This window comes from Pinus tabuliformis, chromosome 8 (genome assembly GCF_031772625.1).
Source record: "Pinus tabuliformis cultivar Carrire ecotype Pingquan chromosome 8, CPIR1, whole genome shotgun sequence".
NCBI lineage: Eukaryota > Viridiplantae > Streptophyta > Pinopsida > Pinales > Pinaceae > Pinus > Pinus tabuliformis.
In genome coordinates this window covers 1,047,455,477-1,047,483,055 of record NC_142294.1, presented here as the reverse complement: position 1 = coordinate 1,047,483,055, position 27,579 = coordinate 1,047,455,477, and the positions used below count along the sequence as shown (strand labels likewise).

The 27,579-nt window shown below is 39.8% G+C and overlaps 1 protein-coding gene across 1 annotated transcript in view; it reads right to left on the bottom strand.

Annotated features, from left to right (window-relative positions):
- The window catches only part of LOC149238949 (putative metallophosphoesterase At3g03305), a 79,296-nt gene extending 55,055 nt beyond the window's left edge, over nucleotides 1–24,241 (bottom strand). The window contains exon 1 of the mRNA XM_089373248.1: nucleotides 23,509–24,241. Within this exon, the coding sequence (XP_089229374.1) occupies nucleotides 23,509–23,839 (331 nt within the window). The 5' untranslated portion in view covers nucleotides 23,840–24,241. The remainder of the gene's footprint in view (nucleotides 1–23,508) is intronic.
- Nucleotides 24,242–27,579: the final 3,338 nt, after the last annotated feature.

Genomic DNA, 27,579 nt, shown 5'->3' with positions numbered 1-27,579 from the left:
ATAACATCATTCGCTGCACAGATGATCCTTGGTATAAGGTGGTCAAGGTGTCCCACATCTCCTTTGTTGTTTTCTTCTCAGCAATATGTGGTATGACATGATCCTTGACCCCGTCTAGGATCATGCATTTCGCCTTGCCTGGGCCTCCTCATACTTCTCAGCTGCATTAGCGTCAACTGGGATGGCTACTACTTCAAGGCATAGTCCTTGATGCAATGCTTATCCAGGAAGGTCAGGATCCTAGCCTTCCAGATGACAAAATTGGAAGCCCCGTCCAAAGAGTCTTGATCCCTCAATCTGTTCACTGTCATCTCTACTCCTATTCTCTAGACTCCCTCTGAGTCCTGATTTCCCTCTCGGAAATCCACCGGCCAACTGTCGAATCACTCCTCTCCAATCCTCCTTTGCCACTACAACCCGGATCTATTTCTTGGCTAGAAATATGTCGAGGTAGTGCTTCCCTCTACCTTGGTTCAGTCTCCTTAGACACTGTTTTGTACCGACAGAACCAACGTCCCACCAGTTCTTCAAATCATAATCTGCACAACTCCCTTAGCCCTAGCAGCTCGAAGAATCTAAGCCCTGCAGGCTCTGCGCAATCTCTGTGTGGGCTGAATCTGCTCCTCCCGGCCAACTGCGTCAATCCTTCCTAGCTCAAAAAGATGACGTGGGTTTGCGTGAACCTGATCTGCCTTTGCGCTGGCCCTTCACCCGGCTCATAGTGTTGATGCAACGACTGCATGAGCCTCTACGTCACTCCTCCACTTGCCTCTTCAACTCTGGAACAGCATTGTCTCTCGGGACAGCTGCTTCACTGCTATAAATTCTCATATTTCTCGGCTGGTGTCTTTAGTCGCCTATGTTCTGCAATCCCTCTAATACCATGTGAAAATTCTTGAATCTAACACATCAGAAACCCCTACTGCAATTACTGGTTTACAATCTCCTACTTGTTCTTTACATTAACAAGTTATTTAATTGCATAAACATCGAAGTAAACATTATTGTAGCCTTCACAAATATACAGATCATGCACTGAAATAAACAGAGACAATAACACAAGGGACACCGTTATTTTTAGACAATCATCCCTGGAAAAAAACCAATTCGGGAAAACCGGTGCAGGATATAGAGGGTTTGGATTATTAAGCAGATTTCGTGAATACAACCAGGGTGCCAAAAATGGATCACCCAACAAAGAATATCCTTGGCAGTAGTACCTTTATCCGAAGACAAATATTCCACCAAATCAACAAGCGGATGATCAAACCCCACAGCGACTCTAGTTGTTCCCTATGCTAGATAGCAAAAGCTACTCCAAGCACTGCGCTGGAACTGCGTCACTCCTCCGAAGCTGCATCACCCTCTCCCAGCTCAGAATCTGTTGATCTGCTCCCAGTCTGCCCCACAAAATCTCCTTAGCGCTGCCTCTAAGGCCCAGAATCAGCCTCTACGGCTTCTATGCCCCCTGCGTTAGCGTTCTACATCCTCTGCGTCAGCTCTTCAGCCTCCGCACCAGCCCTTCTAAGACCTACGATGTCTCTCTCGGCACTGCATTGCCTCTCTATTATGTATTCTTCAGCGTCGGATGAAAATCCCTTGCTGAACTGCCCGTCACTGCAACTCTGATCATTAACTCGATTTCCTCAGCAAACCTCGCCCCAGAAAATCGAATTGACTAATCTCTCTTAGTGTATCTTCAACTGACCCTCATGCCTCCTCTTATACTTTTCCTGTTGATGAATCAACAGCCGAGATTAAGTCCTTAATCAACGGCTAAGATTAGAACTAGCTTGATCCTAGTCACTTAAAACTTTCTCACCCATATTTTATTAATACACATTAATATTTTTATTTTCTTAAGTTTATACTTAAGAACCCATTAAAATATTAATTATTTTAATAACTCCTCATCCGGGTGGAATTTCTCTAAACGATTTATGGGTCTTGGAGATCTCATGTGCCTTAGCCTCTCCACAAATTTTCAAGGCTAAAGCACATTCGATGTTACCCAAAATCAACACTCCCTCTTGGCGAGGAATGTGCTCTAGCAATGCTTCACCATAGAAGCATCACATTGATCCTCCACATCAGTCCCCTCTATGTTGATGCTTGGCCTGCTGCCCCACATCCACTGCACTGTTGCTTCCTGTACTGCTGCCCATGACACTGCCACTGCCACTGCTACATCTGTACTGCAGCTCCCTCTCAAAACGTTGTCTCATGCTACCCATAGCACTGCCACTGTTAACTGCTGCACTGCAACTCAGTCACCGAGAAGTAACTGACTTCACCCAAACATTAACATCCTGGTCAGTCTAGAAGCCTCGTGATACTGAAGCTACCTCTATTGTTATCCTATGCTCCCTCTGTTGCAATTGCGTTGTTGCAACCTCTTTTGTGCCTCTCTCACTGCTGCAACCTCCACTACACTGCTACAAACTTCTGCACTCTAGCACTGCCTTGTTGCTCCATCACACCTTGCCCCACCCAACACCTGTCATCATGCTACTATCTTTAAGGGCTCCCATAGCTGGATGTGATCCAAGAGTTTGGGTACCTCAAGGATCCAACCCATAGTTGCAGGAATCGCCCCCCCCCCGGATCCTAAGCCGGAATCGCGTCCCGTACGGAAGCGTTCCGGAACCTCCAGGCGAAGCGCGATTCCGGTTTTTTAAAACGATTCCTGGAAATTGGGTTGCGTTGCCCCGGATCCGCGCTTCGGAGGGCGCTTCGGGCATCCGGAAGCGCCACGCTTCGGGCCCGGAAGCGCACGCTTCCCGAGCGCTTCGGAGCGCTTCCGGAAATTTCCGCGCGAGCAGCCAATGAAACTTAAATTTTTTTTAATTTCTTTTAAAAGTTAACTTAACTTAGCATGAGGGGGTGGGTTAGGGTGAGTTTAGGTGAGGAATGAAAAGCATAAAGCTCCCATTCATTCCTCATTTTCTCACTTTGAGTTTATGAGAGTTGGAGAAGAGAAGAGAGGAGAGGAGAAGAGAAGAGAGGAAAGGAGAGGAGAAGAGAGGAGAGCTTGGAGGAGTGAAGAAGGAGGAGCTAGGAGAAGGAGGAGGAGCTTGGAGCAAGAGCTTGGAGGACTTCATCTACAAGAGCTAAAGAGGTAAGTTCAAACCCCAAACTCCCTTGTTTTTTTGAAAAAAAAATTGTATTTTTCTCCTCCCTCTCCTACTCTTTCCCATTGTTTCTACTTGCTCCTTTATTTACAGGTTGTCCACCACCTATATCCATATTCCAAGATGGTGTTCTTTTGGCTTCTATGTATCATTCCACTCTTGGTTTTAATGATGGCAAGGGTGAGGAATAGAGGGGAAGAGGAAGGGGATGAACTTGGTCCTAATAGTAGTGACCCAATGTATGATGAGGAGGAAGGGTTTGAAGAGGAAGGGGATGAACTTGAAGGGGACACTGAAGCACAAGATGGGAAAGGTACATCAACACCCTTGTGGAACTATGTGACCAAACTTGATGGGGGAAAGGGTGGTGGATCTTACAAATTTGTGTGCCGTCATGGTTGTCATGGAGGAAAACCATATACGGGTTCATATACCCGTCTGAGGAGGCATCTTTGTGGGGTGCTGGACAGTGATGAAAAAAAGGGTTCTGTGGGGGTACAAATTTGCCCAAACATTTCAACTGAAGAAAGAAGAAAATACATCCAAATAGAGATGGCTGCACAACAAAAAAACAAGAAACAAAAAACTCATTCTGAATCAAGTGCAACCTCTAAATTTGGTAGTTGCCCATCTCCTCATGGTACTTCTGCAACCTCTGGAGGTAGAAGAACAATAGGGGATTTCCTTAATGTTGCTGGGAGGGATGATGTGGATGGAAAGATAGTCCGTTTTCTTTGTGCTTGCGGTGTACCATTCAATGTGCTTCGCTCTCCCTATTGGCATGACATGGTAAAGGCCATCAATGAAGCCCCAAAAGGATACAAGGCCCCCAACTATGAGAAAGCTAGAACAGTGTTATTAGAAAGAGAAAAAGCTAAGGTTCAAAGAGCTTTGACACGTTTTACACATGAGTGGGTGGATTCTGGGGTATCCATTGTATCAGATGGGTGGACAAATATTAGAAACCAACATTTGATAAATGTTCTTGGTGTTTCTTCTAGTGGTGCAGTATTTATTGCATGTCATGACTCCTCCTCCATCAGTGCAACTGCACAAAACATTGCAGATCTCCTATTGAAATCAATCAAAGATGTTGGTCCGAATAATGTGGTTCAAGTGATCACAGATAATGCAGCAAATTGTAAGGCAGCAGGAAAAATTATTGAGCGTACTCATCCACACATCTTTTGGTCTGGGTGCCTGGTTCACACATTGAACCTTTTGATGCATGATATTGTGAAACACAAAGATTGTGGGTGGATTGCTGAGGTTTACAGGAAAGGGAAGCAGCTCATTAAATTCATCACAGGGCATACAAGGGTAAACTACTTCTATGGCACTTACTCCAAGTTGCAATTGCTTAAAATTGCAAAGACAAGATTTGCTAGTTATTACCTCACCTTTAGGCGGCTAGTGAGGGTGAGACAAGCTTTAACTAATCTGGTGTGTGCTGATTCATGGGATGAAATTAACACTGACTCAGATGGTGCTAATGCAGTCAAGGACACTGTTCTTGACAGTTACTTTTGGTCACAGGTTAAATATGTTTTGCAATTCACCAAACCAATTTATTACATGATCAAGTTTGCAGATTCAGATCGACCAGTAATTGGGGAGGTGTATGAGCAAATGGATAGCATGTTGGGGCAGATTAAAGACATTGTTGAGCCTAGAGATACCACCTTGTACAATTATATTCGTGTAGAGGTGCAAAACCGATGGGAAATGCTAAATATTCCATTGCATGCATTAGCATATGTTTTGACACCTAAATACTATCATCCATCATGGCTTTCAACACCAGCACCTGGGGGGGGAAGCAGGAAAAAACCACACCAAGATAGAGAGGTTCACGAAAAATATATGGCTGCATTGAGTAAATTAATCCCTGATGAGGAGGAGGCTGCATTGGTACGGAGACAGGTGAGCAACTATACGCTCAACACTGGTCCATTTGGGAGCATGCATGCAATTCAAGATCGAGAGACTTTTTCTGCTCTTGAGTGGTGGAACATGCATGGAGGGGGTACTCCACTTCTACAGAGTTTGGCATTGCGGGTGCTATCACAGGTGGTAAACACTTCTTCTGCAGAGAGGTGTTGGAGCTCTTATTCTTTCATCCACAGTGTTAAAAGGAACAGGTTGAATTTAGACCGGGCAGAGAGCTTGGTTTATGTTCATTACAACTTGCGATTGTTGTCCCATTACTGTGAAGATGCAAAGTCTAATAAAGACTTGTTGATTTGGGACAAGAATCCAGAGGAGCCCAATTTGGAGGATGGAGTGTTGCGACTAGAGCAATTAGAGGATGCTCTTATCCAGGTATGTCCATTGTGGTATGAATTTTCCAATTTTCCCTTATAAAGCATTTCTCTAATTCATGTTTTTAATTTTTTTGTTAACTAGTGTTTTTTTTTTTTGCATGAATTTTTTGAGCGATTCTAGGATGATGATGACCGTGTTGATATGCCACCACCCCCACCCCCATCTGGTCCCTTGGTTCCTAGGTTCCATGGTTCAACACCAACAGCAGGGGGTTCTTCTTCATCAGTTTCAGTGCCACGACTTACACAGGGACCATCTTCTTCATTGCCACCACGTGGAGGCCCGCCATCACGTTCTATTCGTGGTGGAAGGAGGAGAGATTAGTAGATATATTCACAATCTACTACTTTTTGTCATAGATTACTCATTAGACTTGTAGACTTGTGAATTTGAATTTTGAACCTTTTTGGCTTGGCGGTGACCAAGTGACATATTTTGTAAACATTATTATTTGAATTTTGGACATGACAAATGTTGACAGTTGCTCACTTGCTAGATAAATCATAATATGCTCTATGTTTTATGTTTTATAATATGCTTAAATGTTTTATGTTTTATAATATGCTTAAAAATTTGATGTATGTTTGTAATAGCTAGAATATAGATGATTGTTGTACATACTAGTAACTACAATGGAATCATGGATGCCATATCTATCTTGATTTATGCAAAAATATGCATGTTTTCATGTCTTCTACAATTAATTTGGTATTTGGGATGTTTGTTTTGAGTATAAATGCAAAAAAATATAAAAAATATATATATATATAGCAGACGCTTCCGCGGACGCTTCGCTTCCTAGATTTTTGGAAAATGACGCTTCCGCGCTCCCGCTTCCGCTTCCGCTTCGCTCCCGCTTCGTGCAACATTGATCCAACCCCTACATGTAGACTTATCGACTACAACTCCAGATCACCCCGCCTCTTCTCTAGATGCGCATGAGCACTCATGGCACAATCGTCATCAGTCTCGACGTCCTCCTCTGCATTTGCTGGAGCAGCCTTTGAGTCAGAAGCTTCTCCCTTGTCTTTCTTCCTGGGGCACTGAGAGGCATAATGTCCTAGCTCCCCACAACTGAAGCACTTGACCTTGGAGATGTCTTTCTTCGTCCTTTTCTATAGCCCCTTTTGTCCTGCTGATGCGAGAGTTGCATCCTCCTCCTCTTTCTTGTTTCGAACTCCCTTACCACTACTCCCCGACTTGGCAATCTCCTGAGCTCTTCCTGTCGGAGAGTTGCCCACATCTCCTCCCAACTGGGGAGAGTTGCTCTGCCCAAAATGCTTTGGATAAATGTCTCCCACTCCTCGAATACTGCATTCAGGGCAATCCTGACTAAGAACTCTGGTTCTGCAGTAGACCCCACGAAAGTAAGCTAGTTGTGAATCCCCTGCAATCTGAGAAGGAAGGGATCTATCTCCTCACCTTTCTGCATCTGATATGACCTCAACTAATTCGACAATAACATCTTTCGCTGCACGGAAGATCCCTGATATAAGGTGGTCAGGGTGTCCCACATCTCCTTTGTTGTTTTCTTCTCAGTAATATGTGGTATGACATGATCCTTGACCCCCTGATCATGCATTTCGCCTTGCATGGGCCTCCTCATACTTCTCAGCTGCATTAGCATCAACTATGATGGCTACTACTTTCAAGGCATAAACTTTGATACGATGTTTATCCAGGATTGTCAAGATCCTAGCCTTCCAAATAACAAAATTGGAAGCCCCGTCCAATCTGTCTTGATCCCTCAATCTGTTCACTGCCATCTCTACTCCTATTCTCTAGACTCTCTCTGAGTTCTAATTTCCCTCTCAGAAATCCACCGGCCAACTGTCGAATCACTCCTCTCCAATCCTCCTTTGTCGCTACAACCCAGATCTAGATTTCTTGGCTAGAAATATGTCGAGGTAGTGCTTCCCTCTACCTTGGTTCAGTCTCCTTAGACACTGTTCTGTACCGATAGAACCCGCGTCCCACCAACTCTTCAAATTAAAATCTGCACAGCTCCCTTAGCCTTGGCAACTCGAAGAATCTAAGCCCTTCAGGCTCTGCGCAATCTCTGTGTGGGTTGAATTTGGTCCTCCCAGCCAATTGCATCAATACTTCTTGGCTCAGAAAGATGACGTGGCTCTGCGTGAGCCTGGTCTGCCTTTGCGCTGGTTGTTCTCCTGGCTCAGAGTGCTGACGCAGGGACTGCATGAGCCTCTGCATCACACTCTCTGCACTGTGTCACTCCTCCACTTGCCTCTTCAACTCTGGAACAGCGTTGTCTCTCGGGACAGCTATTTCTCTGCTGCAAATTCTCATATTTCTCGGCTGGTGTCTTCAGTGCTCTATGTTCTGCAATCCCTCTAATACCATGTGAAAATTCCTGAATCTAACACATCAGAAACCCCTACTGCAATTACTGGTTTACAATCTCCTACTTGTTCTTTACATTAACAAGTTATTTAATAGCATAAACATCGAAGTAAACACTATTGCAGCCTTCACAAATATATAGATCATGCATTGAAATAAACAGAGACAATAACACAAGGGACACCATTATTTTTGGACAATCGTCCCCGGAAAAAAACCAATTCTTGAAAATCGGTGTAGCATATAGAGGGTTTGGATTATTAAGCAGATTTCGCGAATATAACTGAGGTGCCAGAAATGGCTCACCCAACAGAGAATATCCTTGGCAGTAGTACCTCTATCCGAAGACAGATATTCCAGCAAATCAACAAGCGGATGATCAAACCCCACAACGACTCTAGATGTTCCCTATGCTGGAAAGCGAAAGCTACTCCAAGCACTGCTCTGGAACTGCGTCGCTCTCCGGAGCTACGTCACCCTCTCCCGGCTCAGAATCTGCTGATCTGCTCCTAGTCTGCCCCACAAAATCTCCTCAGCACTGCCTCTGAGGCACAGCATCAACCTCTATGGCTTCTACGTCACCTGCGTCAACCTTCTGCATCCTCTGCGTCTGCTCTTCAGCCTCTGCGCCAGCCCTTCTAGGGCCTGCGATGTCTCTCCCGGCACTACATTACCTCTTTGTTATGTATTCTTCAGCCTCGGATGAAAATCCCTTGCTGAACTGCCCTTCACTGCAACTTTGATCACTAACTCGATTTCCTTAGCAAACCTCGCCCCAGAAAATCGAATTGACTAATCTCTCTTGGTGTATCTTCAACTGACCCTCAAGCTTCCTCTTATACTTTCCCTGTTGACGAATCAACGGCCGAGATTAAGTCCCTAATCAACGGCTAACTAGCTTGATCCTCGTCACTTAGAACTTTCTCACCCATATTTTATTAATACACATTAATATTTTTATTTTCTTAAGTTTAGATTTAAGAACCCATTAAAATATTAATTATTCTAATAACTCCTCATCCGGGTGGAATTTCTCCAAACGATTTATGGGTCTTGGAGATCTCATATGCCTTAGCCTCTCCACTAATTTTCAAGGCTAGAGCACATCCAATGCTACCCAAAATCAACAAAGAATGGCTCTTAAATTGAACACAACTAAGTATTGTCTTATGAAGGATGGTCTCAAATGGAGAAATCCTAAAGGTATTATACTTAGATGTGTTGATGAAATTGAGTCCAAGAAGTTAATTCTTGAGTTTCATTCAGGATTTTGTGGTGGCCATTATGCTGCAAGAACTACCGCCCACAAAATTCTTAGAGCTAGTTATTATTGGCCCTCAATATTTTCTGATGTGCATAAGTTTGTTAGAATTTGCCAGGCCTGTCAACTATTCACTGGGAAACAAAAGCTAGTTGCCCTGCTGTTGTAGGGAAAAATGCCTATGCAGGACGATCCTATCCACCTAAGGTGTGACAGTGCCTTAGCAACAAACAGAGACAGCTATTCTAGTATTCTTCCTTTATGAATTAAGAATGAAGAGAGATGGATGGACTAACCGGTGTCTTCCGTTTGTCCCTCGATCCGGTTTCTCTTCTCTTTGTGAGTTCCCAGCTACTTGCCTTCTCGCTCGCCCAGCTTCAAGAGGTTTCTGCAAGATCACAAGAAGAGAACACTACACAAGACATGGATTCATATTCATAACTAGTTCAGGATTAGAAATAAATTAAACATACTAATGCAATCATACATCAAAGATACATCAGTATATAGGAGAAACCAAGATGGCTTTATTGATGAATAACAAGGTTCAGGAAGAGATACAACCCAGAGGGCTCCAATCCAGCATCTCCTTCCCAGCAAATGGAATTCCTATCTTCACCCCCTTCAAAGCATTAAGCACCCAATGATTCCAATCTCAAACCAACAGCAATTCTTTGCAATAACCAAATTTCAGCCTCTAGATCTCATGGAGGAGAGATCCATATATAGATGTTTGGAGAGAGGAGGAGTCAGCTTGAGATCTGACTAGTGTCCTCTCCCTCTGTCAGTTCTTGATTCCACTTGGAGGTTCTTGCTTCCACTTGGAGATTTGGAACCTCTTACTCATCACTAGTCGAATTCCCTGAGGCAAGTGTCATTGAGGAAGATTTTGGAAGTTTCCTGGGTTTTGACACCTCGTGGAATGAACTTGCCACATGTCAACTCTCGCTCAGCGCAGGTAGCCAGTGTTGGCTTTGACATTCAGCGCAGACAGCTAGTGGAGCTACTGAATTGATCCTGAATTGACTTGTTTTTTAGCAGTTTCTGGTGGAGAACTTCTGTGAATTGTTGTGGTTTGTTAGCCTTGTTCCTCTAGGGGTAGGAACAACATGTTTAGGGACTTTGGATCCCTTAGATTATGGACATTTCATGCTCAATGCTATAAGGCACAAAAATGTCTATAACACCTGCCCTTACAACCTGTCATTGTTGAGGCACCTTTTCAGCATTGGGGTCTAGATTTCATTGGGAAATTTCATGAAAATTCTAGCAATGGCTACTCATGGATTTTAACTGCTACTGATTACTTCACTAAATGGGTTGAAGCCTTTCCTGCTAAGAATGCCACTGAAAAAAGTTATTATGGATTTCAATGAAAATCACATTATTACTAGATTTGGTGTCCCAGCTAAAATCACCACTGATAATGCCAAGGATTTTTGTTCTGCAGAGTTTCCATCTTTTTGCTTTAAGTATGTCATTGTATTATCCCATTCATCTAACTACTATCCTCAAGGTAATGGCCCCGCTGAATCAAGTAATAAGAATCTTATAACCATTATCAAAAGGATAGTAGGAGATAATAAGTGGTCCTAGGATAGCAAAATCAAGTATTCATTATGGGCAGATAGGATTACAAAGAAAAAAGCTACTGGTAAAAGTCTCTTTGAATTAGTTTATGGTTCGGATGTAACTCTACCTGTGCACCTTAAATTGTCATACTCCTTCAGCGTTTTACCACGGATAAAGATGTTGTCCAAAATAGAATTGATCAAATTGTGGAGCTAGATGAAACTCAAAGAAAAGTTTTTGACAATATGTGCAAAAATCAATGTAATGTTAAAAAAAGTTTTGATAAATCTTCCCGAGCTAGATCTTTGCAGGTTGGAGATATGGTGCTACTTTGTGATCGCAGAAATGAAAAACTAGGAAATCACAAGAAGTTTGACAGTTTGTGGTTGGGTCCTTACATTATCAGAGGCATCATTGGACCAAATTCATTCCACTTGAGCACATTGGATGGTGAACCACTTGAGCACATTGGATGGTGAACCACTTGACTTACCTGTGAATGACCAAATGCTCAAGTTGTTCTTCAAAGATGACATCTGATGCCATTGGGCATCCTCTGCATTGTATTTCTAACCCTACTCGTTATTTATTTATGTTGTTAAAGTAGTTTTATTTCAGTATTTTATTTCATAAATTAAATTTTGTTTTCAGTAGAGCTTCTATTTCATTTGCTTAATGTTATATGATGATTTTTGGATTATATTTAGATGAACGCTACTTCTATGATTTTGTGTGTTGCTTGTGTACAGATTCTGGATTCTCACATTCCTTATGTGAAGCAACGTGTCCCCAAATAAAGCTAGATGTTGACCACGCCATGTCAACTACCCTATAACAGAGTACCCATTTTTTCGCAAAGGGGATTTCATCATGTTCCAATGTTCAGATCATCCAAGATTCATCATCAATCGACAGTTCGCCAAAAAAGTAAACATATTTTGCAAGTTTATAATGTAAATGATATTAGTAAGACCATAATGTGTGTAACAACCTAAGTAAGCCTATTATTTTGATGACAATTTTCATCTTAAGAGGTTTTTCGTCTAACTGATTCATTTGTGTTTCTAAACACAAATGGTCAGCAGAATTTTTCCTTCCAGCCTCACCCCAAAGCTATGGTGGATTTTGTCATCAAGATCTTGGGTGAGTCTTAGTGTTTTTTATCGAGTCTTTGTAAAAGTGATTTGGGAATAATTTTAGCTAGCTAGCTAAATTATTTTATTACAAATCACTTGGTCTACTAGATTATATTTGAGTCGTAGAATTGGGTAAATAATTGAGAGTCTATAACGAACGGGTGTCCCCCCTTCATGGGTTAAATGTAAATATCTTATGTAAATAATATTTTAGCCATGGTGCTAAAATATTAGAAGGTTGGAAAAAAATTATTAATCCCCTCCTGTGTCAATTAATTAAATTTTCTGACAAAAAAAAATCAAAAATTTAATTAATTAAAGCCCAAATTAAGTCTTAAGAAAAATAAATTCTCCAAAATAACAAAAAAAAAATTGTGGGTTCTAGAGAAATTAATTTTTTGAGGTCCCCCACCAAGGGAATGTTGAAAATTTCAAGAAATTTTGGACCCTTGGGCCTTGGTGGTTAAGTCAAAGTCAATTTTTTGAGGAAATTAACTCAAAATAATTACTTTTAAGCTAATTAAAAAATGAATTAAAAGATAAATTCGAAAATTCCTCAAAAATAAATATTTCGACGACAAAGATTAAAAGATAATTAAATTTTTATCAATAGTCGAGATTACTTTGACAGGGATCAAGCCAACTTGTCGTTTGGAGAATTTATCTATAAATTAGAGGTCATTTGTCTCACAAAGCATATGATCCTTCAATCGTGTGCTAACTCTTGAAGCTCACTTGTAATTTTTCTAGAATAATAATAACGCAAAGTCTTTGGGGTTTTCATCGATGGTGGTGTTCCTCTTCTGCTTCTTATGGTAATATTGTTCTTAATGTTCTGCTGAATAATATTTTTATATGTTGTTGATTGTTAGCATTCATGGAATAACTTATTGCACAAGTCTCTTGCATAGGTTATTGGATCTAAGATAGCATTTTAATTTAATTGAATTAGCAGATATCTCTAATTTTTTAAGATTACATTGTTATTTTATATCTCTATCGATTTGATAGTTTAATCTTAACTGTACAGAAATCATTCGTATTTGAAAATCTTGGGCATTAAGGGAAGTCCTCGGTTGGACCAGCCGACTCCCAAGACATAAAATCTGAAGAACCTTCCTCATCGAAACCCCAGGATCTATCTAATGAAATTTACTCTTGCATGGTTTTTTGGGCTAGTGCCTCATTTTAAAAAAATATTTTTATTTATAACTATACTCATTAGATAGATCTAGCATAGATATAACTTGGCTTAAAACTACAATTTGAATTGACTGTCTTTAACTTTTTGAAGTCTGATCATAACAGTAAATTGCATCCTCATCTTGGTTTATTCAAGGAAATAATTAATTTAAGATTGTTAAACACATTTGGCATTTGATATCTTACTACTATCCTAAATAATATCTCTGAAATATCAATGTTGTTAGCTCATTGATTCAGAATTGTTTGACATATTTGGCACTAGTTTGGCATCTTAATCTCACTGCTGTCATAACTATAATTTATGTTTTGGGCTCATTGTAGAGGTGATTGTTCACATAATTCATTTCAGCAAGGTTTTGGCATTAGAATCTAAGTTTGAATATTTCCTCTTGAGAATTCACACAAAACATATTTGGGTTCAATAATCAGATTTAAGAAACTGATGGTATTTGTCTTCTACGATATTCTTGTTATTTGATTAGTGAATGGTAACTTTGCTGGAGTCTTAATTCTCTTTGAACTAAATGGCATTGAAAGAAATTCACTCTAATTGCATGACATTGGAAAATCTGAAGATAGTTGATTGGTTTGGATCTAATTGAATACTTGGGTTATTTGAACATCTCTTGGATAAATAGTTTTGGAAATTGTCATTAGCATCTTACATTGAGATTTCTATTGTGAATTGGTGGCAAATTGTGCATTTCAGTCATCTATTTTACTTTACAAGATTGGCATTTATCTTCGTGATTGGAATTGCCCATTGAATATTTGCTTAAGTACTTAGTGTATAACTCAGATTGAATCGTAATCTAATTATTCCAAGGCTTTAACATCTCATCTTAAAGAACCATTTTCTAACTTCGCCTTGCATTTGCATCCTAAGATAGTTGTGCATATTAAAATTTACCTACAAGCATAAGCTTAGTTGACAAAAAGATAAGAACACCTTTGCATCTTCTCTTGAAAAGTCTGCCCTTTTTAGTATCTAAAACGGTGACCTTGGAGTCATCAAAGCCACAACCTCTGCAGCGAAGGAGGCACCAAGTACGTTAGATTTCAAGAAGAGGGATCGTTAATCACACCCTCGTGTGCTTCACCTTGACTTCTCTCTGTCATTTACTCTAAAGTTTAAGCTCAATATAGATAAAGATCAAAGGATCATACCTAGACTAGGCATTTAAGTAAAATCAACCAAGATTCTTGCATTTCACATAAGTCCTAGGAATTGCATTTCATATAAGATAGTTACTCATCAAAGGAGTAGTTGTCCATCCCGTACTTGGTCTTAAAATTTGTAAAGCAAGAGTATTGACTCCATAAGGCACTGGTTTCAAATCTTATAAATCTAATCGAATCCTTAAAATCTTGCTAAATCTAAACAAGTACTTGGCCACTAAATTGTGTCTCCCGAATTAGTTGGTTCCCAACTAGTCCTTCTTCGTCTCATTTCCATAGGGTCTACCCCCCATAGTTTGTTGGGAGACAACTTAAACAGAGAGGTTGGGGATCAGGGTGATAGCACCCGACCTAAGTCGTTGTCACGTTACCTATACATTTTGAGCGACAACAGGAGCCATCACTAAAAATAAAATTCCTTGCTCATGAAACCCATGAGACAAACATTACAATAATAATTTTATTTTTCTTCTTTTCATTAATTACATAAAATCACAATTACACATATCATTATGAAGACCAAACCTAGTTACACTTTTCAACACAGTATTGAATCTACACATTAATTTCTACATGGTATCAGAGCTGGAATCACTATAGAGAAGAGATTTCAAAGTTGTCATTGCAGGAGATTCGAATTTGAAGATCAGTGTTGCAGGTTTTCTTCAGGACTAAGAAGATGGCTTTCAATGGACTCAGGCTCGAGTATGCCTTGGAAGGCACCTCAAACTTTGTTGCATGGAAGGACAAGATGGAGGCAGTATTGGATGATAATGGGCTACTAGAATACATCAAGAAAGATGTAGCAAACCCCAAGCATCTGATGCTCAGAATCTTGCTCAGTGGAAGAAGGATGTGGCCAAAGCGAGGAGAATCATATTGGAGGGAGTTCGGGATCATATTGTCTCGAATCTCCACGGAAAAGAGACTTCGTTCACGATGTGGAAAGCACTAACCGAATTGTTCGAGAACAATAGTGACCACAAGAAGCTGGCACTCAAGGACAAGCTTTGAAGTATCAAGATGCAAAAGAACGACACAATTTCGCAGTACCTGAGCAAGTTTACACAGTGTCGTGATGAACTTGGCGAGGTTGGTGTGACTGTCCCTGAAGAAGACTTGGTAGCTCTAGCCCTTTTGGGCCTTCCCAAGAGTTGGCATAGCTATCAAGATTTAGTAAATGGTAGAGAGAAACTACCGAGTTGGGAGCGGTTATGGTCCGATCTAGTGCAGGAAGAAATAAGGCGGAAAACCAAAGGCAGGACCTCATCCAAGGGCAAGGATGAGGAGAACTATGCCTTGGATGGAAAGGCAAAGAAAGGGAAAGGGAATAAATCCCAATCCAAAGCAGATTCAAGTCAAGGGGGCAAGAAGAAAGACTTGTCCAAAATCAAGTGCTTTCACTGTCATGAATTCGGGCACTATGCAACGAAGTGTCCACATAAGAAGGCAAGCAAGAAGATTACAGGAGGAGCAGCAGGTGAAGCCTTGGCTTCATAGTTTGAACTTGATTTTACCCTCATTGCATGCATGGCAAGCACAGTGATGGGTAGTGTGTGGTATCTCAACAACAGTGCCTCATTCCACATGACGGGCAACAAAGAATTTTTCAGTGACTTGGAGGAGAAGGATCTCCAGATGCACATCGAGATGGGAGATGATGGAAGGTATAGTGCGACTAGTATTGGTACAGTTACTTTTCAGAGGGAGTCTAGCTCCCCTCTCAGGCTCAAGGATGTGATGTTTGTACTAGGTCTGAAGAAGAATCTAGTTTTTGTAGCTGTGTTGGAAGACCGTGGCTACGATGTGATATTCAGCAAAAGAAAGGCTTTCCTGAGACACATCGCCACAGGACAAGTGAAGCAAATCAGGGTTCAAGTGAAGAACCTCTACAAATTAGATGTGGAAGATTGTGCAGCATTAAGCACAAAAGCAAAGAAGGTGTAGAGCTGAGATTTCGGCGAATTATGGCATAGAAGACTTGGCCATTTACATCATGGCGCTTTGAAGATCATGCAACAGATTTCTACAGGCCTCCCCAAAGGAGCACAGGAGCAGCAACATACATGCAAAGGGTGTACATTGAGGAAGTACAAAAAATCCACCTTCAATGATCGGGATAGCAGGGCACATGCAATCCTTGAAAGGATCCACTCTGATGTCTATGGACCTTTCTCGACAGCCTCCACTACCAAGCACAAGTATTATGTTATATTTGTAGATGATTTCTCACGAAAGTGTTGGATCTACTTCATGCAGAAGAAAGACCAAACATTCTCCAAATTTGTTGAGTTTAAAGCACTTGTTGAGAAAGAAACTGGCAGGAAAGTGAAGGCTCTCAAGAGCGATAATGGTGGTGAGTACGTGTCGAATGAGTTTAAAAAATTTTGTGCAAAGGAAGGCATTTGACAGGAGTTGACAGCACCCCATAACCCACAACAGAATGGGGTGGCTGAGAGGAAGAACAGAAGTATTGTGGGAGCAGCACAGACAATGTTGCATGACCAAAGCCTACCTCTACACTTGTGGGCTAAAGCATGCAACACAATGGTCTATTTGCAGAACAAGAGTCCTCACAGGATTCTTGGCATGAGTACACCAGAGGAAGCTTTTTCAGGGAAGAAACCAGATGTGTCACACTTCAGGATCTTTGGATCATCAATTTACTGCCATGTTTCCAAGGAAGCAAGGAAAAAGCTAGAGCCGACAGCAGAGTTGGGCATATTTGTGGGGTACACAAACACACCTCACAACTATCGTGTGTACTTGCCATCTCTCAAGATGACAGTGGTCAAAAGGGATGTGAAATTTGATGAGGAGAAGGCAATGAGGTGTTCCCTTGAGAGGGATCTTCAATTGCAGCCTGATCAAGATCTTTTGGCTCCAAAGGAAGAACCTCAGGAAGTTGTGGAGCAGCCACAAGCAGAGGAGCAGAGAGTGGAGACATCCACTCAAGCAGAGACATCTAGAGAAGGAAGGAAGCGAACCAGGGAAGCTGACAAATTATTGCAAGATGTTAGAGAGAATGTGGGAGCACCCACATCACAGCACAGGCAGAGGAGGTCACTGGATCGGTACACTGGCTACATGGCTCTGATGAGTGAGCTAGTAGAGACAAAGCCATCCTCATTCGAGGAAGCTGTAGAGCAACCAGTATGGGTTGATGTTATGGTAGAGGAATATGATTCCATTGTCAGAAACAATGTTTGGGAAGTGGTCCCAAGACCAACAGACAAATCAATGGTTGGTTCGAGATGGCTTTACAAGGTAAAGCATGCAGCAGACAGTAGCATAGAGAAACACAAGGCCAGATTTGTGGCCAAGGGGTTCTCTCAGGTGGAGGGAATTGACTATGAGGAGACCTTTGCTCCAGTAGCAAGGTACTCATCCATCGGGTCAATTCTAGCACCATCAACACAGATGGGATGGAAGATCCACCAGATGGATGTGAAAACAACATTCCTCAAAGAAGTTATTGAGGAGGAGGTGTATATTGAGCAGCCAGAGGGGTTTGAGACCTTTGACAGAGAGTCGCATGTGTGCAGACTCAAGCGAGCATTGTATGGACTCAAGCAAGCACCCCGTGCTTGGTATACCAGGATCAATAGCTATCTCACCAGTTTGGGCTTCACCAAAAGTGAAGCAAATGCAAACCTTTATCACATTGTGGTAGAAGGTAAATTATTGATTATTGTTTTATATGTTGATGACTTGATCCTTACTGGTGATGAGCATCCAATCAGATCTTGCAAGGAAGATCTTGCAATAGAGTTTGAGATGAAGGACATGGGCTTCATGCACTACTTCCTTGGATTCGAAATATGGCAAGGAAATGGGGAACAGTTTGTCTCTCAGGGCAAGTATGCCAACGAGATTCTACAGAGGTTCCACATGGATAGGTGCAAACCCATGGAGACTCCTCTAGCAGGAAACTGGAAGAAAGAGGATGCTACTTCTGGTGAAGTAGTGGAGGCTACCATTTACATGCAGCTTGTGGGTTCACTTATGTATTTGGCGAACACACAATCGGACATGTGTTATGCAGTTAACCAACTTAATCAAGCAATGGTTAAGCCAACCAAACTATATTGGAAGGCAGCAAAGCATGTGTTGAGATACCTCAAAGGCACTACTCAGTTTGGTCTTTGCTACAGATGAACAGAGGGAGTGAAGCTGCAAGGCTTCACAGATGCAGATTGGGCAGGGAGTCCATCAGACAGGAAGAGCACATCATGAGGAATTTTTAGTGTTGGGTCAGCAGCAGTTTCTTGGTACAGCAGGAAGCAGAGATCTGTGGCATTCAGCTCAGCAGAAGCAAAGTACATGGTTGTAAGTCAAGCAGCATGTGAGGCTATCTGGATGAGAGTTGGGTTATTTGGTCAGAAGATGGATCCTACAGTGATTGACTATGACAATCAAATTTGTGTCAAACTCTCTGAGAATCCAATATTTCATGATCGATCCAAACATATCAACATATGGTATCACCATCTATGAGATTATGTGTAGAGACGGATTATGTTGTTGCAGTACATTCCGACAGAGGAACAAGATGCAGATATTTTGACAAAGGCCTTGTCAAGAGGCAAATTCGAGTTCCATAGAAGCAGGATTGGGTATCTGATAATCCCTTTCTTGCTGAGAGGGAGTGTTGAAAATGCAGCAATAAAATCTAGTTTTGACTTTGCCTTGGTCAAACTAGATTAAAATTTGAATTTCTATTTCAGCGGAATACTTGGAGGTAGTTAATTGAGGTGACATGGCCCTTGTCACTCAGCTAACCCGGTAAATTCGAGTTGGAGACACTTGAGGTTCAGTTCTACATGATTGATTGCTAATTTGTAGCAATCTATTTCAATTAATTTGAGTTATTGTCAGTTTAACTAGTTCTAACTGTCAGAAGAACTAGTGGAGGTCAAGTTGTGGATGTGTAACTTCAACCACACTGAGTGATCAACCAGTTAACTGATCAATCAACCCAAAATAATTGTTGCATGCAGAGAATTCGAGTTACCTAGTTGAGATGGAGATTCCAAGGCAGTGTACTATTAGTTGTAGCATATTCCCATGTGTACAGGTGGTGCATGCAGTCAAAGATTGACCTAAGGCTATTGCGCAATTCCTTGGTGTGAAATTCCTAAAAAATAGGGGCAATTTCCCAAGGGAACAGCGCAAGGAAATAGGAGCTTGGGAAGGCTTGAAATTGGCTAAGTGTTGGGCCAAGTTCAGTCAGTCAGGCAGAGGGATAAACTATACACTTGCAAGGTGTGCTCAGGCTTGAGCAAGCATTATATTTCTTCTCTATTCTCTGATTAATGTAATACAGATAGTAAGGGGTTTTGAGCAGTTGTTTTTCCCTAGATAAATCTTTGTGTATGTGTGATGTTTCATTTTTGCATGTCAAAGGTTCTTGTTTTAGATGGTGAATTAACTTCCGCAAATCAGTGGAGTAGCTTCAAGTCTTGTCATTTAGCAAATTTCATAAGTAGTATTGAATCTACACATTAACTTCTACAGTTTTTTACTGTATCACTCAGGTTATCATTTCCTTGGCATTACATAACTATGCATTATGATGGGGAGTGATCTATTTGACATGAAGACTTCAACTCCACGCGGTGGAAATAAGCCGGCCCTAGTAGCAAGGTTTACCTCCTAGATTTATTACAAGCATGTAGCTAGTGACACAAATTGCAGGGAACTATCTACTTGCAATGGTAAAGATTTAGACTTCGAATCTCACAATCTATAGCATTTAAGTACATAAGTTAATAGGGTACAACTATGTCCTTGAGGAGTGCCAATACACAAGGTCAATCATGCTCCAACCAGTACCAAGCATTTTCCAGACTCTAGACAAGGTCTTAGGACCCAGCAATTTGCTTGCTATCCACCCCTCATGATGCTCAAGATGAAACCTGTCTTCTAACCATGAGGAAATGAGAAACCTCTCTCTCTCTCTCTCTCTCTCTCTCTATATATATATATATAGCGTAGAAATTTCAAATAGTGTTCACCTTGAACAGCCAAGGAACTGTATCCAAATAGGTGCTCCAGGCTCCATAATGAAACTCGCTAGCATCTGACATAACTAGGTGGAAATTCACATAAGGTGGAATCCATAGCTCCATCTATTCTAGCCAACAACCCTATATCATAGACCTTCCAGCCAGGTCTATGCCCATTTGGATAATGGTATTGTCATATACCCACGGCAGCCTTTGGGTGAGGTGGAGAAACATTATAATATTTCACCCAGCTCAAGGGTCCAACCTAATCCCAAACTAGAATTGCAGGGGTCAAAATAACATGAGTTAGCATTTTAAGGTTTAGCTTCAGATGTTTTGCGAAAACTATATCATGTTAAATTCTCTTAGAAAACTTAACATTTGAACTGTGATGCCTGTCAGCAACCAAGTGGCATCTTTAGAAATACTTCCTCAATAACCCAGTTTATTAAGCCATGATATAGAAATCATCATGAGATAACCATACTCAACATGTAATATTCAAATAGACAATACACTAGATACATGTACAACTTTAGAACATCAAATTGAAAAACAAATACAGAGACTTATCTAAATTGATTTGTCTGCAACTGAAGAAGGGTGTGCGCTTTTCCATCCAACCATAGGCTTAGTTGTGATTGTTCATACCTACAGCTAGCCACCCCCTAGCCAAGCCATGATACTGCCAGGGAAAACTCAGAATCTTAAGAAGAATTCCTAGCTATGAAAGCCACTCTCCTTCGCAAGCAAACAATGGCAGTCACCCTCTACCCACTGAGCCAGGTCTTTCACAAATTGTCCAGAGGTCTTCCCAGTTGGTTATAGCTGCATAAGGGACTCCCTTCTCTACGTTTGTAATCCCTCAGTGTCATCCCCTCTCAGTGCCCACTATCCAACCCAGCCAGCATCAAATTCGCAGTCCCCTTTTCCCAGTTTGGGTTTGGGTTTTCATGCCTCAAATTTGCAGTCAAATTCCAGATTTATCATGTTCAAACACTCAGGAATCGTTCCCATTCAAATTGGGCACCATTACGCATGAATTTTGGCTGCCCAAGGACATTTTATCTTCCTGTAAATACCAGCAGAAAACCCACTCGCGGATCAGCTGGTTTTTCACTTGGGGGTACTCTCAGCTCTTTCTCTCTCTCTCTTCCTCTGCATTCATGAGGCCTTCAACCCACTCTACACACTCAGGGAATTGGCAACTTCAACCCCCACATGCATTTCCTTCCTCAGGCCAAGTAAAAGCCACGATTTTCTGGCCTGTGTCAGGAGATTCCATGGGTTGGAGCATGGAACTCGACATGGGTACTTGTTGTACCCTACTCTGACCATTTTCAGCTGCCCATTTTAGTCTCCATACCTCCATAAATGTGGATGGTTGGCTGCCCAACTACCCAGCTCCCAACAATAAGTGATTTTGGGGAAGTGGAAAAGAGGAAAAATAATTTCGAAATCAAATTTTGGTGTTGGCAAAATGGATTTTTGGCTGTGGCTGTTTGCTTAACAGGCAAGAAGATTTCCCAACCCCTTCACTGATTTCTGCTTGTGGTATCATGGCCAGTAACAGTGCTGCACCCTTCAGTCAGTTGGTCAGAAATATTTCATTAATTAAAGAAATACATTTACATAATTTAAAATTGGTCCATCAATATTCGAAAATCACCAAAGAGTCTATGCCGCAACAGTGACACTGAATCATAATTATGAACACAGACTTGGAGAAAATGGGGTGTTACAACCAGTTAAACATTTGTTTGGGCAAGTGAAAGGAAGCTAAAGCAGATAGTGGAGTATTCTTCTGTTATTTATTACAGATATTCTTCATTTTGTTATCTAGATTAATAGAAATTGAACATGTTAATAGAGTTGTTATTGTAGACATGATCCAGTTCTTAGAAACTTAAATTCATGCATAATTATACTCTGTATAACAAATCAGTTTTGGAAGTTTTTATGCAAACCCAGTTACTTTATGGTTATTCCAATAACAAATTCCGACTTCTGATTGTTGATAAGATTGCAGAAATTATTATTATTTCTTTTGCCAATAATTGAATAGGGAGAATAGATACTACTTGACGGATCTAAAAGAAGAATTTAAACATTACATGAAGAGCTTATAATCATAGTGGCTTATATTAACAACTGTTAAATAGAGTTTTGTCTATTGGGTTTAGCCCAGGCAGTTGTGTGAAGGAGTGTATCCTCCCTGCCCAGGTTCAAATCCTACAAATGGCATGTTGAGTTCTTAATTGGTATATTGTTGTATTGACTTTAAACCATGTGTTGATAAAGCATTGAGCTTCTGCAGAATTGAGTTTCCACTGGGCATCATCGCTGAAATGAGGGGAAGTACCACTGGGTACCATCGCGGAAATGAGGGGAAGTACCAGGCAGGTTTCCATAGGATGTGTATTTCAAGAAAGGTAGAAAATAAAAAATAAAAACAAAAACAAAAAACTATTACATAGGGCCAGCATTATTACCTCGGTCCTACAACCGATTCCTTTTATATCCTAACCTAACGGATCTAAGCAGGCCCAAAAAACAAAGCAAAAACATCTCCAGACTGCCAAAACAAGAATAATTTAGATTAAAAACACAAACACATTTCAGTGCTCAACAGCTTTCACGAGTATGTCCATTTCCTCAATTTGAAGAAATAAGGCAAATGTTCCGCTTCATTTTGGCCTAGGCAATAGGATGATAATCAAACATATTATTTCCACTTCTTTAAACCAAACATCTTGCAACACTAGAGCATACTGCCATTTCAAAAGAATTGTCCGGGTTGCACCAGCTTTTTTGAAATAGAAGCTTGGCGACCAAGGTTCCTAGACAGCAATTTGTTTTGGCTGATAACCATCAACTGTGAGAGAATTAATTTTCACCTCCATCAGATAGATGAGGTGGAAATCATCCTAATTTCATCTGGTTGCTACAAGCGGGTGCATTTTACAGTCTAGCAGTAGTCCCACCCGTGTGTTCGTCGATGAGATATGTAGCGCTTCTCAATCAAAATGAAAAAAGAAAAATCCAAAATATAAAAAGAAATTTTGGGAAAAAATGCCAATCTTTCTCTCACATACATATATATATATATGGATTCCTGGTTCACATGAAGATTTATGATAGACCCATACCAACAATAGAAAGTCTTCCACTGCACTGCAATGTGTTTTCTTTCTCGACTTTTATGGCGTACTCAACGTATACACAATAATTTAGTTTCTTAACAGACTATGGATGCATTGATTGATTGGACCGGTTAAAAGTAAAATAAAGGAGAAATTGAAGTAGGTTTAAGGGAGAGGAAAATGGACCTGTGAGATCTCCTGTGATGAGCACAAGTGAGGGGCGAATCATGTTTAGAGCAGGGGCCAACAGTTTCTTCAAGTCCTCTGCTCGCTCTCGATGGTAAGCACTTAAATGCAAGTCAGACACCTGCACCACCCAAACCACATCACCATCACCAGAAGCAGAGGACAACGATGGCTCACCTCCCACGTAATAAAACACCTCCTTTGACACTCCATTCGCCTCTTCTTGCTGATGTTGGTACCGGAATCCTCCCCCTCCTTCAGTGTTAACACTGGCAGAAGCAGAGCACGCCCATAGCAATGTCAAAATGAAATTCACCACTGAAAACTCCATTTTGTAATCCTTTCCCCAGCTTTCAGACCTTGAATGATGAATCGGCTTTGCAATTACGCCTGCGAGGAAATATCCTTACTACGTTATCTATTAAATTACTTGAAGAGGCGACCCAAATAAAAGAAAGAATTATTTCACTTGCGCCAACGCCAATGGAACAGAGACCAAGTCTCTTGGGTATCACCCACCATGGGCGGGGGCGGATACATGCGTGTTATGACCACAATACAGAGAAAATTGGTATTTTGACGTTTCTTTCCCTCACACGAATACCTACTCCTCTTGGGTGAAGAGAACACGCGGGACCGAAAGTTGACATAATTCTTCCTACACCAGGTTTCGAGCGGTCCTACCTGCTACGGAAATATATCCTTTTCTGCACTAAAATTGATTAAAGCTGGAAAATTAATTAGTACACGTTTGCACTTTGTTTTAAAATGAAGTATGGTTGGAATCCTCCGAAACAGGTTCAGCTTCAGATTCATATGGATTGAAATTATATAATCAGTCCACAACTTTGCTTTTTTAAGTAATTTGAAATTTTGCAAAGGCACGCCTTTGCTTCTTTTAATTAGGCATAACTTTGCTTTTGAAATCTTTTAATTCTATTCAAAATAAATTGAAATCCACCAAAATGGATGATATTCACTGAAATGGATGTCAATGTCATCCATAAATTTATTCACTAACACTTTTGCTTTATGCCTTTTTTGTTTTTTCCTTTCCATGGTCGTCAGTTTAACTATTTTAAATCTCATCATTAAATTTTAATTTAAAAAAAAAATATATATATATATATATATTAATTAAAAAATTGACAAGTACAACGCTTTACATTTTAGATGAAGAATATGTGTCTAACTGTCAACACTGTTACCATCAATCTTATCATTTGCAGGAATTGCGCATTGGGTAGGGAGGATTTTATTCGTTCTTCCCAATCACCCGAGACAATCTTTTCTGACTCAAAATTAATTCATTCAATTTTAATTTTAACGTGTAGTATGTTTCACTTTTTAAATCCAATAAAATTAGAAAGGTATTGGTAATTCAACAATTATTTAAATGTAATCATTTGAGTACTGAGAGTTGTGACAATTCAACCAGCGTTGTAATAATACAATGTAGTCTAATGCATTGCAAAGGATTTCAATTTAAGTTGGTTAACTATATTACATTAGTGTATAAGATTTAGTGTAATTTATATTCAGAAGAATAATTTTTTTTCAGAAGAATAAGATTTAGTGTAATTTATATTATATTAGGGTATAAGATTTAGTGTAATTTATATTTGTTCAGTATATTTTTTTATTAATTTTGTTTAAAATTTAGTCAAAAATTATTGGCTAATTTGAATTGTTAAATTTATAACTCTCACCAAAAATTTTATCATTAGATTTATAAAAACCATAGAATAATAAGATTACAAATCAATTCAATTTCTATATTAATATACACTTCTAACTCAATTTTTTTTAAATGCATTTTCAAATTTATATAAATATAAAAATTTCAAAAACATATATATATAAATTACTCACATGTCTTATTTTTTATCTTTACATGTTCTCATGTTTTTTAAGTTTCCACATTATCATATTTTGAAAGTCTAGTTTTAAGAATTATTTGGATATTTTTCTTTCTTTTGCAATTTCAAAAAAAATAAAAGGATAAATTCAAAATCACCATTAAAATTTTATGGAATAAAATTAAAGTGTAAATTATCATATTTTAATAAGAGTTGTCATAACAGTTGTATGTATAAGTTATCTTGAGGGTTAGTTCAATTGGTTGAGTCTATGTCATTAAAGCACCTTTGTTATTGAGAGGTTACAGGTTCAATTCTCTCAACACTCTCGGGGTCAAGCTTCGTGGTTGAGTCAACAGGAAGTGATCCCTTCAGGTGGATCTGTTTGGTATAAATATTTCGTGGAAGTAGCAGTCACCCATCTGCTTGGTATAAATATTTCGTGGAAGTAGCAATCACCCATCTGCTTGGTATAAATATTTCATGGAAGTAGTAGTCACCCATCTGCTTGGTATAAATATTTCATGGAAGTAGTAGTCACCCATCTGCTTGGTATAAATATTTCGTGGAAGTAGCAATCACTCATATGCTTTGTATAAATATTTCATGGAAGTAGTAGTCACCCATCTGCTTGGTATAAATATTTCGTGGAAGTAGCAATCACTCATCTGCTTTGTCAGAATATTTCGTGGAAGTAGCAGTCACCCATCTCTAGGGTAGGGAAAATAAGAGTCATTTGCCCAACCACCCAAAATAACCTCAATTAACATAAGTACATTTTATACATTATAAGGTATATTAAACCCTGGAGTACTTCCCGACATTTCATGGATGGTAAACCAAGTAAACCATCGCCCTGATTATGGGGCCTTGCCCCAAGGGAATCAAAGAGAGTTGAACCTGTGATTAACAACAACTAGCAACAATATCAAATAACTTCACATCTAGCTCTAGAATACTTGAGCTAACCCTTGGTGCTAGTTAAGATTTATATTATGAAAAAAAAATTGCAATTAGTATCAAACAATTATTACAAAGAAAAAGTATGTATTTACATTCGAAGAAAATATAAATGAAAAAATATGTAGGAGTTCCAAATACATTTATTATAATTGAACAAGTATATTGTTTAAGACATTGTTGTAATAAACAAATATTTAAAAAAAATACATACTAAGACACAGAAATCAAAAATAGTAACTGAAATCACAAGTCCTTTTAAACCTCTTTAATCCAATGCCTTTTTCCAATATTTCCTTCGTGCTGCCAAAAAGCTTGACCTTTAATATTTTCATCTAGAGGGACATTAACTTATGTAGGGATCTAGGATGCCCAAGGACAATCTGCAACAAAAGAAGAGTGAGGTTGAATAGGGAACGTCAAGACCATACATGGAATGCCAAGATGAATCACCATCTTTTGAATAACTTGCATAACATAGTCAACCTGAAGAGTAATCTCCATATTCTTGCTAAGTTGAACACTCATAAAAGCATCTACCTTTTTCTGCCAATTTCTCAAGTTTACTCAATGTCTTGTTGTGTCAATTGCATAGATGCCTCTCAATAGAGCCCATGCCTTGATTTTTCTTTCCAACTCTACTTGATAGCATTCCCATCTAATGTAGACAATAATAAAACCATAATGAGCATATATTGCCTGCATCTAGTACTTGAACCCTTTCTTTAATTCTTTAATTTCATAGAAGAGACGTTTATTATATGCGTAGTGTGTCATCCATTGCTAACCATCAACTTCAACTAAAGGATTGGCCTTGTCTCTCCAATAAGCACAAAAATATCAAAATAACTCTTCAACCCCTGCTACTAGGCAACCGCGTACAAAAAATCCCAAAGCAAAAGCTCTAAATGTGGACAAAAATGAATTGGAAAAATTACGAAAAAAAAGCTAACACTTAAAGACAAAGAAATGAGACACTCGAGAGCAAATAGGAAAGGAGTGAACTTAAAGCCTAGGAAGAAGATATCCAATGAAAACTCTAAGCTATCTAACAACTAGAAAAAAACTTGAAATAGACACAACTATAAATACTTAGAAAAATCTAAAATATCTCAACCCCTCATCCTAAAAGTACCTAATTGATACACCAACCAAAAAATATGAAAAATAAAGTCTTACACTCTCATTCCATTAACATCCAGAGAGAAAGCTTAACCTAATCACCAAATAAATAAAACTCGTGTTTAAAAAA